Source organism: Sminthopsis crassicaudata, chromosome 1 (genome assembly GCF_048593235.1).
Source record: "Sminthopsis crassicaudata isolate SCR6 chromosome 1, ASM4859323v1, whole genome shotgun sequence".
NCBI classification, from domain to species: Eukaryota; Metazoa; Chordata; class Mammalia; order Dasyuromorphia; family Dasyuridae; genus Sminthopsis; species Sminthopsis crassicaudata.
Window position 1 is genome coordinate 48,547,272 of NC_133617.1, and position 15,679 is coordinate 48,562,950.

General features: G+C 45.0%; 1 protein-coding gene across 1 annotated transcript in view; it reads right to left on the reverse strand.

Moving 5' to 3' along the window:
* MUC16 (mucin 16, cell surface associated) overlaps positions 1-15,679 on the reverse strand; it is a gene marked incomplete in the record, with an annotated part of 203,838 nt that overhangs the window by 111,513 nt on the left and 76,646 nt on the right. The window contains 7 exon segments of the mRNA XM_074301797.1: positions 312-2,801; positions 3,134-3,322; positions 4,176-4,289; positions 9,318-9,431; positions 9,911-13,393; positions 14,109-14,213; positions 15,141-15,299. Coding sequence (XP_074157898.1) covers positions 312-2,801; positions 3,134-3,322; positions 4,176-4,289; positions 9,318-9,431; positions 9,911-13,393; positions 14,109-14,213; positions 15,141-15,299 — 6,654 coding nt within the window.

The following is a 15,679-nucleotide window of genomic DNA, read 5'->3' on the forward strand; positions in this document are numbered from 1 at the left end:
CTCCAAAGGTTTTCCTCATCACTAGACAATATACCATAGAAGTGAAACCCAATAGTGAATCGTCCCAAAAAGAAGATTGACTAAAGTACAAAGGCCACTAGGCCTGTAGATAGAAGGAGGAACCAAAAGCAACTCTACAGATTTTCCTGAATTCCAAAAACTAAAATATCCTCTGAGAGGATAAGGCCAAGGGAAGAGCACTCCTGCTTTTCTGCCCACAGTTCTCACCAGCCTGAGCAGACCCCAACCCCTATCTTTCAGGCCACATCAAGGTCACCTAAATGGGGAGTGTTACTTAGAAGTCTGCTTACTTGTGAACAAGGTGGAGCTAGCTGGTACAGGGGCAGACACAGACGCTGTCCCCGCCCTGTCACTGCTGCCCTCTGAGGCTGTGGATGCTTGGGTAGAAGACGCTGATGTCCAGACTACCTGTGTTCTGGCTGGAGGTGAGCTGACATCTAAAGTTGGTGTTTCCATAGAGATCTTCTCAGGTACAGTCTTTAAGCTGGTTGTCCTTGGGACCTCTGAAGAGGGAGTAGAACTAGAGGGGATTGTCCAGCTTGTTGGAATGGTGAAAACAGGAGATAAGTTTGGGCTTTGACTTGGAGACTCAGGGGCTTGACCGTGGGTCCATTCTCTTGTGGATGGAATCAGGGAGGAGCCCCCCAAAGTAGTGTCAGCCAGACTGGGGGAACTTGTTGCGACGTGTGCTGAGGGACTGACTGCCCAGGAAACTGACTTTGACACAGTTTCCGTATCTATCTTGGAAGAAGTGATCTTTGAGAATGGGATAATCAAAGTCACAGCAGGGCTAGTCTGGACTGCTGGGGCAGTGCTGGCCTCCAGAGTGGATGTACTTAAACTCTCAGAAGACCTTTGGGTGCCTATCTCTGGTGCTGATACAGTGACTTCAGGCAGCTTTGTGGGAACAGAGGCATCGGATCCTCCCCGTGATTTCTCAGTTGACAGAGTGGACAGTGCTTCATCACTACTTGTTGTCCTCTTAGGACTAGTGATGTGTGTCCTGGGGCTTTCTGAGGAGGGGGACGAGGTGAGGAAAATGCTGCTGGCTTCTGTGCCTAAGATGGTGCCCATGGAAGCCTGGGTATCCTCTTGTCCCAGGTTCGGAATAGAAGCTGTTATGGTCCCTGCTCCAGAGACCTCACTTGTAGTAGGAGACAATGGGGAGCCCGTGTCACTCTCCTGTGGAACTTTGGTGGTGATTAATGGATTTTGAGTCTCAGATAGTTCAGCCTTGGTCACACTAGACAGGCTTGAACCTGATCCAACATCAGGGTGGGTCACTGTGGTCACCAAGGATCCCCTGGAAATTGAGCTAGTCTCTCTGGAACTCAAAGTCTTAGAACTTGCTTGGATTTCTCCTGTGCTGATACTAGGAGGATGGGCTGAGCTTACTTCAGCTCCCATGCTGAGCCCTGGATGAGTCATAGAGCTGTATTTGGTTGTCTTGGTTGTGATAGAACTGACCATGTCCTCTGTAGCTAGAGTAGCCAGAGGGAGACCTGGGGTCATTTCTAAGTCTTTTTGTGGGACTCCATGAGTCATGGTCCCCAAATGCATTGAATCAGTAGGGGCACTCAATTTGCTTTGTACACTGTCAACAGTGGTAGCTGAGGATATGGGAGATGGAGGTAAAGTGGTTGCCGGTGGGACATCGCTGCTGCTCTCTGCCACTGTACTTGGGAACTCAGGAATGAGAGAGCTGACAGAGGAAAGAGGGACTATGTCTGTGACCTTGCTGCTGGGGATGGGAGTCGTGACTTCAGTCCTAGGGGCATCTGAGCTCTTGTCCTCAGCCCCTAATATAGTTACAGAAGGTGAAGGAGAGTGTGTCCTTGGCTGTATAGGGATGGTATCTGTGGTAGTGAGAGCTGTGGCTTCTGTGGAGGTTGAGGGCTGCGGGGTGCCTGTACTTGCTCTAGACAGAATCCCAGAGATGCTGGTGATAGAAGCAGCAGGTGCTGATGTGGCCATTACCAAGGATGAAACTGTTTCTTCTTCAATCCTGGTCTCTGAAGTACTTGGGGTGTGGGGTAGAGTGGTGTAGACAACTGGCTCTGGGCTGGGCCCCCCCGCAGGACTGGATGTGAGGTTAGTTGTACTCTCAGTGGGATGAAACTTCCCTGGAATGAGCATGCTGGTGTCTGAGGCTCCAGTGCTGCCTGGTCTGCTGGTCTCCCACACTGGGGTGCTGCTGGTAGAAGCCAAACTATTCTGTAACTTTCCACTGTCCGTGGTGCTGAATTCAGGCACCGGTACCACAGAGGCACCTCCAACAGAGGGAGTGCCCTCCTCAGGTGGTGTGGGCTCTGTGGGCCCCGGGGTAGGAGGTTTAGCTGGGTTTGTTTGGGCTCCAGCTATGGCCATGCTTGTCATGCTCCCCAAATAGGGTGAGGGGACAGTTCTGGAATAGCTGCTTCCTTCAGTTAGGCTGGGCAGAGAAACGGTGGCAGCTCTATCAGGCCTGAGAGTCACTCCTGGGCTTGAGGAGTGCATGTGTTCTCTGTGGATGCTCCCGGGGGCATCTGTGTTCTCTGGGAAGGCGCCGGGCACAGTTTGACCTTCTGTTGCTCCTTCTGTAGACACCAAGAAAGCGCTAGGGTCTCCTCCAGGAGATGTTGGAATGATACTGGGAGCAGGGGGAGGTCGAGCAGTTGAGCCTGGCTCTGTTCCTGTCTGAGCATCCCGCTTCTCCGGGGTGGTTTGGCTCCCATGCAGGATTTCTGTAGCTGCAAGAGTCGAGGACAGAGGCAAAGTGGGACTGATTTCAGTCCTTGTAGCTGAAACAGTGGTATAGAAAGAATCAACTGGAATGGGCCATGAAGTCAAGTAGGTGCTAGGACATTCCCTATGAGCTGTTTCTGCTACAGTTGTTTCTATAGGGAATGCATAAGAAGTTTTCCCACCTAAACTGGCTTTTGAGGAAGCAATGGACTCTAAGCTAATGGTGGGCTCTATGGAGTCAGGGAGAGTGGGATATTAGCAGTGCCCATGGCGCCTTCACAAGATGTGTCAGGTGGAACTAATACTTCTGGGGGAGAGGGTATGGTTCTGCTATGTGTCTCAAACCTAAAGTCATCAGGGAGAAGGGAGGGAGGAGTTAATGCTATACCTGAAGTTGTCCCAGTGGTAATTATCTCTGAGGCAGTGCCTAAAATGGAATCTCTCATAGGGGCGCCAGTCTCGGGAGTGCTGGTAGGCTCTGACGATTCCCCTGTCATGTCAGACAGAGCCGTGGTCCTTCCTGCCACTGTGCTCCTAGCAGAGAATCCTGTGACCAAAGTACTTGGTTGGGATATACCTAAGAGTCGATAAGGAGTTAGGTCATTATGACAGAGATTCACACTATTCTCAACAAAACTTCTGTACTGGGGATATCAGCCAACCTCACTATTCAAATTCCTTGACTCCAAATTCAAACTCCTTCCTCAGTATGACCATTTCTTGGAGCAGCATTTCGACCCTCCAAGCAATGGGGATTCACTGCTGTGTAAGGAGAGTGACCATCTGAAAATTTCTCATAATAAAAATAGTATTGCTTAAAAGAATCTGGCCTGACACCTAAAGACAAAATAGTATAAGAATCAGAGATCAGAGAGACTGCCTGATGGATACTAGTCCTGGTATCAAACTAGCAGTTTCTGCTAACGTAGACAATAGATTTAAAAAAAAAATTACCATCTCCATCTAGCTCTAGTTTATTGAGGGACTCATGATATTTATGACCATATATTAATTAATATAATCCTACAACTAAAACAATACAGCTGATAGGAGCTGGAAAAAATGTCAAAATGAGCAAGTTTTTTTTTTTTCCCCTCATCCTCAGTTGGAGGATCCGCAGAAGAGTTAAACTTGGGATTAAGTGGAATATACAGTCTATGTTACATGTAGCTAACACTCTGATCATGTAATAATAAAGATTGTGTGTGTGTTTTTTTTTCACACGCAAAATCCCTAACAGTTTCTCCAGAGCCTTCAGAGCCTGAGAGAAAGCAATGGAAAGAGCTCCATACAATTTGATGACAAATTCTCTTCTGAGTTCTTTTTCAAATTGTGAAGAAAATTCCATCTATCATCTACACGGAGCAAGAAAGAAGGGACTAAGAATGATCAATCCCAGAAGAGAAGGCAGAAATGAGGCTTCTGCTTACTTGTGGGACTGCCTGTAGACAAAGTCACTGGAGAGGCACTTGTCAGTGCTGCAGTGCCTCTTGTGGCTCCTTGGCCTGGGATGCGTGTAGCTGCTGCCACACTAACCTCACCACCTGTAAGAATGAATGAGGGATTTAATTGGGGGATGATTGAGCAAATTGTGGTATATGATTGGTGGGGCAGTGGATAAGAGCACTGAGCTTAGAATCAGGAAGATTCATCTGAATGAGCTCAAATATGACCTAAGATACAAATGTGTGGGCAAATCAATTTATCCTCCCTGCTTCACTTTCTCATCTGTGCAATGAGCTGGAGAGGGAAATAGCAATCACTCTTTGCCCCAAAAAAATCCCAAATGTGGTCATGAAAGGTGAGATATCACTGAAAAATGACTCAACGAACATCACTCTTGTGCTGTTAACAAAATGATGAACACAACAGTTTCAGAAATATCTGGGAAGATTTATAAGAACTGATGCAAAGTGAAGTGAGTAAAAACAAGAGAACGCCATAGACGGGAACAGCAATATGAAATGATGATCAACTGTGAAAGATCAATAACTACTCTGATCAATGCAACCTAAGATATTTGCAAAGTACCCATGATAAAAAGATATCTACCTCCAAATAGAGAACTGATGAGCTGAGTCAGACTAAAGCACATTTTTGCCATTTTTATTTTTCTTGCTTTTTTGCAACATGGCTAATACAGAAATATGCTTTGCATGACTTGCAGTCATATACATCTGACATTTATATTTTATTTTTCTTCCTCTTGATGGGCAGGGGAGGAGTTGAATTTAAAAATGAATGTTTAAAAAAAAAAAAAGGATGAATGGATCCACAGATTGATAATATGAGACTTGTGGGGTAAAAATATGTCCCTATATGTACTTTTCAAAGGTCCTAAATTGTACTTTTCTGTTCCTTCTTCCCACACACTAGTTGCAGAAAACTCCCATGACAAAATCCTTTTTCACCATCGCAAAATCCTGACATTTCTTAGAATCATTGGAAATGTCAGCAATTCACTCCACCCCCAACCCCTAAGAAGAGGAAAATGAGCTGGTACAAGGGTCACTAGATTTTATTCCAAGGGAGTAAACAGCGTGTCTGACCACTCAAGTGCAAAAAATGGCTCAAAATAAAGGTTCAAAGAGGAAAATGCCAAGAAAAGGAGATTCTTGTGACCAAGTGGAGAGTGTGCTAGATCAGAAGTCAGTAAGATCTGAGTTCAAATACAGACTCAGACACTTACTAGTTTGGGTGACCTTGAAAGGATCACATAATCTATGTCTGCCTCAGTTTCCTCATATAGAAAATGGTGGTCTAAAGCAACATCTGCTTTCCTGTGAAGCTAAAATCAGATAATATTTATAAAACATACTGCAAACCTTGAAATGCTCATTATATTATCATCTTTAACCCAGAAAAAGTTCTCATTTCCCTGATCCACCCATATTCCCAAGGGCCAAATCAATACTCGTTATAGTGAGTTTTAATTAGAAATCATCTTACTTATGATCAAGGCAGAATTAGCAGGTTCTTGGACTGGATTAGGGATTGGGTATTTGAGGAAGAGTTTAGGAAGGGTCCAACAAATGTGGTAACAACCATATTGGGAAAGCTCACATGTGGTGAGGGACTGGTTGCCTAGACAGCAGACTTTGACATAGTTTCCATATTTGTATTGTTAGAAATTGTGACCTTTGACAGTGGAGAGATCAAGGTCACAGCAGGGCTAAGCCCTATTGCTGGAGCAGTGTTGGGCCCCAACGTAGCTGTACTTTGTCATTCAGAAGACCTTGGGATGCCTATCTCTGATGCTAATGCAATGACTTTAGGCAGTTTTATGGAAACTGAGGGGGCTGAGCTAATCCCTATTCTCCAGTGATTTCTTGAAGTTGACAGAATGGACAATGCTTTGATTAGTGCTTGGTACTCAGGTCCAGTGATATGTGGCCTGGGATTTTCTGAGGAAGAATATAAGATAAAGTTTCTCTGCCTTAGATAGTATCTATGGAAGTCTGGGTCTCCCCTAATTCTGGGGTTCAAAATAAAAGCTGCAAAAGCTGTATCCTGTTCCAGAAGCTTCAATTGCCGTAAGAGAAAATGAGGATTCTGTGTTACTTTCCTGTAGAATTTTACGGATCAGTAGACTTTGTGTCTCAGGTAGCTCAGACAGATCAAAATAGTCAGACTTAAGTCTGACCCAATATAGGCAGGGGTCACAGTGGTCACCACTGGTCACTTGGATATAGAGCTTTTCTCTCTGAGTCTGAATCTCCCAACTTGCTGAAATCTCTCTTAAACTAGTAGTATTAAGGGAAACTATATTTACAATACTAACCTCGAAGACTAAGATGGCTCTAAGCCATTGTCTCCTCAAGCCAGTAGAGGTGATTGATTGCTCCAGGAGTACTGTAAGACAATGGAGTTTTAGGGACAGGGAGTGGTCGGAGGGATATCTGTTTTGCTTTCTGCCACTGTAGGATTCCAGGACTAAGAGTGACTGTACAGGAAAGAGGGATAACATTTGTGCTGAGGATCAGATTTGTGGTTGCAGAATCAGGGAGAGTTAAACTCATGTCCTCAGCCTTATAGGTAGCCCACGATGAAATTATTAGAGTTGAAGGAGTCTTATAGGTCTTATAGGAGTGATATCTGCTCCAATGATGATGAGACCTATGACTTCAGCTAACGTAGAGCACCAGGGGACCCTTATTCTTGTTTCAAGCAGAGTCTCAGAGACACTAGTGATGGAAAGAATAGGTATTGGTGTGGTGCTTGAACATACCAAAGATGAGTCTGGCTCTTGTTCAAGCCTGGTCTCTGTAGTACTTGGGGTATGGGATGGAAAGGTGTAGACATCTGGTTCTGAGCTGCACCCTCTCACAGGACTTGACATGAAGGTAGTCATGCTCTCTCAGCAGGATCAAACTTCTCTGGGATGAGTGTGCTGTCATATCCTGTCTGGTCTATTGGTCTCTCACACTAGGTTGCTAGTGGAAACCAGACTGTTCTATCATTTTCCACTGTCCCTGGTTCTGAATTTAGTCACTGGTGCAACAAAGGGAGTTGCCCTTAGGAGGTATGGGCTCCATGGGCTCTGGGGTAGGAGGTTCAGCTGGGCTTGTCTAGGCTCTAGTCATGGCAAAGCTTGCTTGTTATCCCCCCACAGAAGATAAGGAGATATTACTGGAGTAACTGGTTGTTTCAGTTGGCTGAGCAGAGAAGGAAGTGGAAGTTCTATCAGGCTGGAGAATTACTTCTGTGCTTTGGGAGTGTACCTCTGTGTTTCTGGTGAGTCGGTATTCTCTGGTAAAGTACTAGATACTGTTTTACATTCTGTGAAACCAAGAAAATGCTTATATCCCCTCCACCACCTGTTGGGATGATGCAACTGGGAGCAGTGAAGGATAAGGTATTTAAGTCTGACTCTATTCCTGCCTGAACATCCCATCACTATTAAGGTCTTTAAGGATCACTGGATCCTGGGCTAACTGAGCTCTGCTGGAGTCCAGGAGCATGGGAGCTTTATAGAACCCTTGATTACTGCAGAGACACCTTCAGGAAGAACTGCTGTTTCTATGGGTAAAGATATTGTTCTTCTGTTTGTCTCAAGTCTGAGTCCCTTTCTCACCTTGACCACAGAAAGAAGAGAGCCCAGGTATTTGTACCTGTAGTGATTTCCCTAATAACTATCTCTTGCACTCTCTGAAACAGAATCTGTCACTGTGGAGCTGGTCATGGGGATGCTGGTAGACACTGTCAATTCTCTTCAGTGTTACTGTGCTCCTGTTGGAGAATCCTGGGGCCAGAGTAGTTGGTTGGTATGTGAGGAGGTTTGGTGAGACTTTGGCAGAGATATCCATTTTCTTTCAGCAGTATTCTTTATTTTCTAAGGATAACACCTGATCCCTAATGCTTCACTTTATCCATCATGGGCACTTTATCCTTTGCATTTCCATCAAGCTTATTAAGGATTTTAACCTACACTCTGGCCATCTCTTCTAGAGCCTCATTATCGCCCTGAAGTCCACATCAAAGACTAGTCCTGCAGGATTCATGTTTAATTCCTGTAAAGTCCGCCCTGGATTTTCACAGTCCTTATCAGTAACTGCCTCTCCTGATCTATGTCATGAAATCCATGGTCATTGTTTTACTCTGTACCCTCAACCAGGTGCATATACTTTCGTCCTCCAGATACTCTCCAAATCTGGAGCTATGATTAAATTTTGTCAATTGTCCTCCAATGTAGTGTATCCACATAGTGTCCTAGGCCTTCATTCACATCCCTGTACCACACAAGATTAAATTGCTCCTAACTGGCTACCACTTCTTTACATGTGTTGTTTCCTTATTAGAAAGTAAATTCCCTGATGGCAGGAGTTATCATTGCTTTTGTGCTTATAGCCCCAGATCTTAGCATAGTGCTTGGTGGAGACTAAGCATGTAATAAATGTTAGGGGTTTTTATTCATTTATCACTGCTTCCCTAAGAAAGCCACATTAATAATGAATTTTAATTATATTGGATGAATGCTTAACTTAAGCATCCAAAAACCACATGGACTATGGAACCAGACTCAGATAGTCTGTATGGATAATACAAATGACACTATGACTAATCAGTAAGCATTTAGATTAGCAAATACAATCTATGTGCCAAACACTGTGCTAGGTATTAAGGATGAAAAGACAAAAAGGAACCATTTGATCCCTGTCCTTATAGAAATGATCCTTCTAACAAAACAAATATAACCTTTTCTGGCATCAGGAAAAGTTGGAGATTGGCAATGCCTATGGTGGCTCTAGATGTCTCAGATGAACTAAAGAAGTTCCTATGGGAGAGGATGCGGTTCCTCCTGTGTTTCTCATGCTTGAGTAAGTAAATATATGGTTCCCAATTAGCTGTTCTTTCAGAGGCTATTCTCACAACATTCTGGGAATTGGGGTGTAGGGAGGGAACAACTAGAAGATATGATCATGATTTAAGACTCCCCTCCTGAACTCTTGTTCTCAAACTTTGAAGACGAATCATCTCTTAAATAATCTCTTATGTCATCTATAAAACTGAGACACAAGGTCGTAAAGATGTGACCCTCCAACAGGGGAGACAGAAAGAAGGCATCTACTTGCCTGTGGGAATAAGAGTGGACCTAGGTATCAGGGGACCTCTGGTCAGTGCTGTTATGCTTCCTGGTATTCCATGGCCTGAGGCATGTGTGACCGGCACAACACCAGCATCACCACCTGCAGGGAGAGATGAGGGGAGAGGAGAGCCCAGAGCTCAGTCATGTCATTATTAGTGGGCAAAAAGAGAAAAACATTGTTGCCACCGATTGTAAAGTCCCAAAATACGTGCTTTCTCGGACTTCTTCCCACATGACAAAAAACTTTTTTCCTTCCAAAGCACTAACTCACTAGTGGATAATTCATAAAAGTTAGACTTAGAAATCAGGATCCCACCAATGACAAAAGGAGAATCACTTTAGCACAGAAACTGTGAAACTGCCCTCCCATAGAAATGAATGATTCAACAGATATGGCATTAAGGAAAAGGCCCTAAAGTGACCCAATAGAAGGCTAAAGAGGGAAAGGACAAGGAAAGAAGATTCCTTCCTGCTTTTTATAAAGGCATTAGGCCTCCCCTCCCTAAACACACCCCATCCATTTCCTCTAGGGCCACACCCCAAACCCCTCCAAGGAAGGCTTACTTAAAATATGCTTACTTGTGAACAGGGTGGAAGTGGAAGGTACTTGAGCAGAAACAGAGGCTGTCTCTGCTCTGGAACTGCTGTTTTCTGTGGCCGTGGGGGTTGGGCTTGGAGATGATATCAAGACTTCCTGTGTTCTGGATGGAGGCAGGCTGACATCTAGAGTTGGTGTCTCCCCTGAGCTCCTCACAGACTCTGTAGTAAGGCCAGCTAACCCGGAGTCCTCCAAGGGGGAAGTATTATCAGGGGCACCTGCTGTTGTCCAAGTCTCAGGAGTAGTGAAGGCAGAAGGAGGACCCGGACTTGAACTTGGAGATTCATGGATGGGACTGTGAGTTCTTCTTCCTTGGGAGGATTCCTCCACTGTGCTATCAACCAGATTGGAAGTTGTTTCTACTTTTGAGGAGGGGCTGGCTGCCCAAGGAGCTAAATTGGACCCAGTTTCCATATCCATGCTGACAGGAGTTGTGATTTTTGACAGTGGGGAGATAAAAGTCATAGCAGGCCCTGTACCGATTGCTAGATCAGTTTTGGTCTCCAGGATAGACATGCTTTGACTTTCAAACCCTTCGGTACTTGTCCATGGTTCTAAAGAAGTGACGTCAGAAAGCATTTTAGAAACAAAAGTAGCTGAGCTGGTACCTGTTTCAGGTAATTCCTCAGTTGGCAAAGTGGACGGTGCTTGGTCAGTGCTTGTTGCGCTCTCGGGACTAGTATCATGTGTCGTGGGGTTTTCTGAAGGAGAAAACAAAGTGGGATAGCTCCTGCTGGCCTCCTCTTTTCCTGGGATGGTGCCTTTGGAAGCCTGGCTCTCCTGCGACTCTGAGATTAGAGTGGAATCTGTTATGGTCACTGATTTAGTGGCCTCAGTTGCAGTAGATGACCAAGGGAATTCTGTGGCACTCTCCTGTGGGACTTTAGTATGGATTAATGGACTTTGAGTTTTGGATAGCTTAGCCTGAGTCACAGCAGCCAGACTTGAATCTGATCCAATATGGACAGGAGTCACTGTAGTTACCTCTGGCCACATGGAGGAGGGGCTTATATCTCTGGGAGTCATGGCCTCAGAAATTTTGGTAATCTCTGCTGGACTTGTGGTAGAAGGAATGGGTGAGCTCACTTCAGCTTCTGTGTTGAACTCTGGAGAAGCTGAGGTGATGCCTTCTGTCACTCTGCCTGTAGTAGTACTTTCTGTGGTCTCTGTGGTTAAGGAAGTCAGAAGCAACTCAGAGGTCTTCTCTAAGTCTGTATGTGGAACACCTTGAGTAGTCTCCAAGGGAGTTGAGCCAACAGAGGTGACCATTGAGCTTACAGGATTAGTATCTGAGAACACTGGAACTTTAATAGAAATTGTGGTCAGTGGGGAATTTGTACTTTTCTCTGGTACTGTACTTGGAAGTTCAGATCTGAAAGTGACCATGGGGGAGAAAGGGACAATGTCTGTGATTTTAGTGCTAAAGGTGAGACTTGTGGCATCAGTCCTGGAGGCAGCTGAGCTTATGTTCTCAGTGACGGGAGTAACTCCAGATGAGGTTATAGGAGTTGAAGAAGAGATGCTATCTGTTCCAGTGATGGTGCGAGTCCTGGTTTCAGCTGTGGTAGATGAGGGGGAAACTGTGCTTGATTCAGAGAGAGCCACGGAACTGGTACTGGTGGTAGGAAGCCGGGCTGAACTCACTTGAGCTTCAGTGCTGTGCTCGGTAGGGACCACAGTGATGTTGCCAGTCATCTTGGCTGTGGAAGTATTGTCTGTGCCCTCTGTGGCCAATGGGAGAACTGAGGTCCTCTCTGAGTCTCTATTTGGGATTCCATGTGTGGTAGTCACTTGTGTTGAGTCAGTAGTGGTACCTGACATACTTGTCACTCCCATAATAGAGGCTGAGGACACAGGAGGTCCAAGTGAAGAAGTGATCAGTGAAACACTTGTGCTACTCTCCTCCACTATGCCCACAAATTCTTGATTGGTAGTGTCTTTAGGATAAAGAGAGGTCATGTCTGTGACCTTTATGCTTTCAGTCCTGGGAACATTGGAGCTCATGTCCTCAGCCTTGTAAGTAACTTCAGATAAGATGACTGGAGATGGAGGAGAAAGGGTCTGTGGCAAAGTAGACATAGTATCTTTACCAATCATGGTGATATCTGTGGTTTCAGCTGAGGTCAAGGACCAGGGAATCCCTGTTCTTATTTCAGTCTGAGCCTCCGAGATAGTGGTGATGGAGACAGCAGGTGCTGGTGTGGTTAATATCGAGGACAAGTCTGTCTCTCCTCTAAGCTTGGTCCCTGTAGTAACATCTGAGGTATGGGATGGAGTGGTGTAGACAGCTGGTTCTGGGCTGGACCCTCCCACAGAACTTGACATGAAATTAGCTGTATTCTCAGCAGGACGAAACTCCCCTGGGCTGAATGTGCTGGTGTCTGAGGCTGCAGTGCTGCCTGGTCTCCTGGTCTCCCACATTGGGGTGCTGGTGGAGTCCAAACTACTCTGTAACTTTCCACTGTCTGTGGTGCTGAATTCAGTCACTGGTGCAACAGAGGGAGTGGCCTCGTCAGGAAGTGTGGGCTCTGTGGACTCCGGGGTAGGAGGTTCAGCTGGGCTTGTCATGCCTTCCACGGAGGGTGAGGGGACAGTCCTAGCATATCTGCTTGCTTCATTTACATGGGCCAGAGAAGAGGTGAAGCTTCTGTCAGGCCCTTCTGGGCTTGTAGAATGAATCTGCTCTGTCTGAGTGATTCCAGGAGTGTCCGGCAAAGTGCTAGAAACTGTTTTATCCTCTCTTGGACCTTCTGTAGATACCAAGAAAATGCTTGTGTCCCCTCCAACAGATGTTGGAATGATGCTGGAAACAGCGAAGGATGGGGCAGCTGACTCTGGTTCCGTTACAGTCTGAACATCCTGCAGCTCTGGGGGGGTTTGCCTCGTGGGCAAATCTGGGCTTGGCATGGTTTCTTTATCACTGGCGGCTGCAGGAATTGAAGATGGAGGCAAAATGGAGCCGATTTCCATTCCTGGAGCTGAGGCAACTGAAGTGGGCCATGGAGTCAGAGTGGTACTGTGACTCTCTCTAGATCTTTCTGATACAAGTGTGTCTGAAAGGGATGTAGAAGAAATCTTCTCAGTTGGGTTGACCTTTAAGGAGCCATCAGAGACTGTGCTGGCTGTCAGCTCTGTCGGAGTCATGGAAATTGTGGGGCTTCCCGTCCCCATGGTTGCTCCAAGAGATGTCTCAGGTGGAGTTGAGGCTTCTGTGGGAGAGTGTGTGGTTGTCCCATGTGTCTCAGGGCTGAGATCACCTGTTACAGTGGCCACAGTGAGAAGGGAAGCCTGAGCAGTTGTTTTGGCTGGCATAGTCTCCACGGTGAATGTCTCTGTTTCAGCATCTGAAATGGAATCTCTCATAGTAGAACCAGTCATGGGAGTGTTGGTGGACTGTGCTGATTCTCTTTCCAAGTCAGACCCACTCATATTCTTCAATGTTACTATGCTCCTGGTAGAGAATCCTATGACCAGAGCATTTGATTGAAATGTGCCTAAGAGTTGATGGGGGAAGTTTGGGGTCATTTGGAAACTGCCTGTTAAAGACTACTTCCTTCTTGGGAAAAACAACGAAATCCCAACTTCTCACATTACTTTCTCCCTGACAAGAATTTTCATTAACAAAAAGGATTCTGCCCGGGTCTATGATTCTAGAGTGGGTGGCCACTATGAGAATTATTAAATAATAAAGATCAGTGCCTTAGAAAGATCTCTCCTGACTTCTTGGCACAAGTCCAGGGATCCAGGCTCAGTCTGCCTGCCTGGTGGATATGTGTTCTTGTCAAAAATCAAAAACATCAACTACTCTTATGTGCCATTCATTTGGGGGCTTTAGGTGCTGGGAATGCATAGACAAGAATGAAAAAGATTCTTGCTGACTGAAATGAAAAAGACTCTATGGCTGACTTTTATCAGGGAAGTAATATGTGTGCATGCAAGTGAATACAAGAAAAATACCAAATCCCTAGTAGTTCTTCATCCATTTTTTTCACAACATACTTCTGTGCAGAAAATAATATGGCAGATGAAGTTGCCAAATCTTGTATTCTAACTGTAAATTCCTCTATCAGTGTCTTTTTCTCAGACTGAAGATGAATCCATATCTTGTCTCAAAACTGGGGGGAAGACCCAGGAAGGGTATATACCAACACAAGAGAAAGAAAAGAGGTATTTACTTACCTATAGGGCCTACAGTAGACTCAGGTACCAGAGGGCCATTGGTCAGTACTTCCTTTTCTCCTGGTGCTTCACGGTCTGAGATAGGTACTACAGCAACCTCACTGCCTGTAGGATTAAATAAGTGTACATATCACAGTCAAGGGAGTAGAAAAGACAATATATTATCTCCATATGTTCTGACTGTAAACTCCAAAATATGTGCTTTCTTTACTTCATCCTTTACACAACAGAGTGTTCCTCTATTGTCCCACTGTCTCACTTATCTACAATCTCTATAATCTACTGACTGCTTCTCTACTACTCCATCTGCAAAAACAAAGAAACAAAAACCTTCCCTTTACCCATTTGTCCCTGATAGCTATTATTCCTTATCTCCTTCCTTTTTTGTTCAAAGTCCTTGAGATGCTTTGTGTACATCATTAAAATGAAATCATCCTCTCAATGTTATTAACAATCTCTTAATTGCAAAACCAAATGATCTTTTCTCAATTATTTCTGAAGCTTTTAATACTGTTACCCCATTTTCATGGATAGTCTCTTTTCTTCAGATTTTTATGGCATACTGTTTCTTTGGGATGATTTGCCTCATAGGCAAATCTGGGCTTGATTCAATCTCTGTGGCACTGATGGCTACACGAAGTTGAGATTAAAGATAAAATGTAGCTGATTTCAATTCCTGTAACTCTAAGACAGTGATATGGGAAGAATCAACTGGAGCAGGCCATGGAATAAAGGTGTGTTGGAACTCTCTAGGGGCTGTTTCTTCTATAGATATGTCTGCAAGGAAAATGGAAGAAATTGTCCAAGCTGCACTGATCTTTAAGGGATCACTGTTACCTGCGGTGGCTGTGGAATCCAATGGAGTCATGGAAACTGCAAGGTATACAGTGCCCATAGTAACTCACACTATGAGTTAGTGTGAGATCCCTTTGGGGAACTGAGGTTTCTATGAGAGAGTATGTAGTTGACCTGTGTGTCTCAGACCTCACACCACCTGTTACAGTGGCCATAGTGAGAACATGGTTATTATACCTGGAGTTGTCTCCATGACAACTATTTCTGTTGTAGTGTCTGAAATGGAATCTCTCACAGTAGATCCAGTCATAGGAGTGCTGGTGAAATCTGTTGATTCTTTTTCCAGGTCAGACCCACTCACGTTCTTCAATGTCACTGTGCTCCTGGTAGAGAATCCTGTGACCAGAGCAATTGGTTGAAGGGTGTATGTAAGGGTTGACGGGGGGAGTTTGGAGTCATTTAGGCAGATTCCCATTGCCTCTCAGTAAGACTCCTTCTGTATGAAGATAGATCCCAATCCCCCACTCATTTTCCCCATATTCTTTAGTTGAGCTCAATTCTTGAACAAGCCTTTTTAGTCTAAGGATCCTACCACAAATTGCTACATCCTGCTATGCTATAACCACATTAGGATGGCCATATTAGTTTATGAAGCACCCCCCTAAGTGAACCATGTCAAGATTCATTTTTAAGTGTGTAAATTCCAGGAAAGCTTATGGAATAGAGATAAGAAAGAACTAATGCTTAACTGCAGTTCTACTAATATCTGGGGCAGG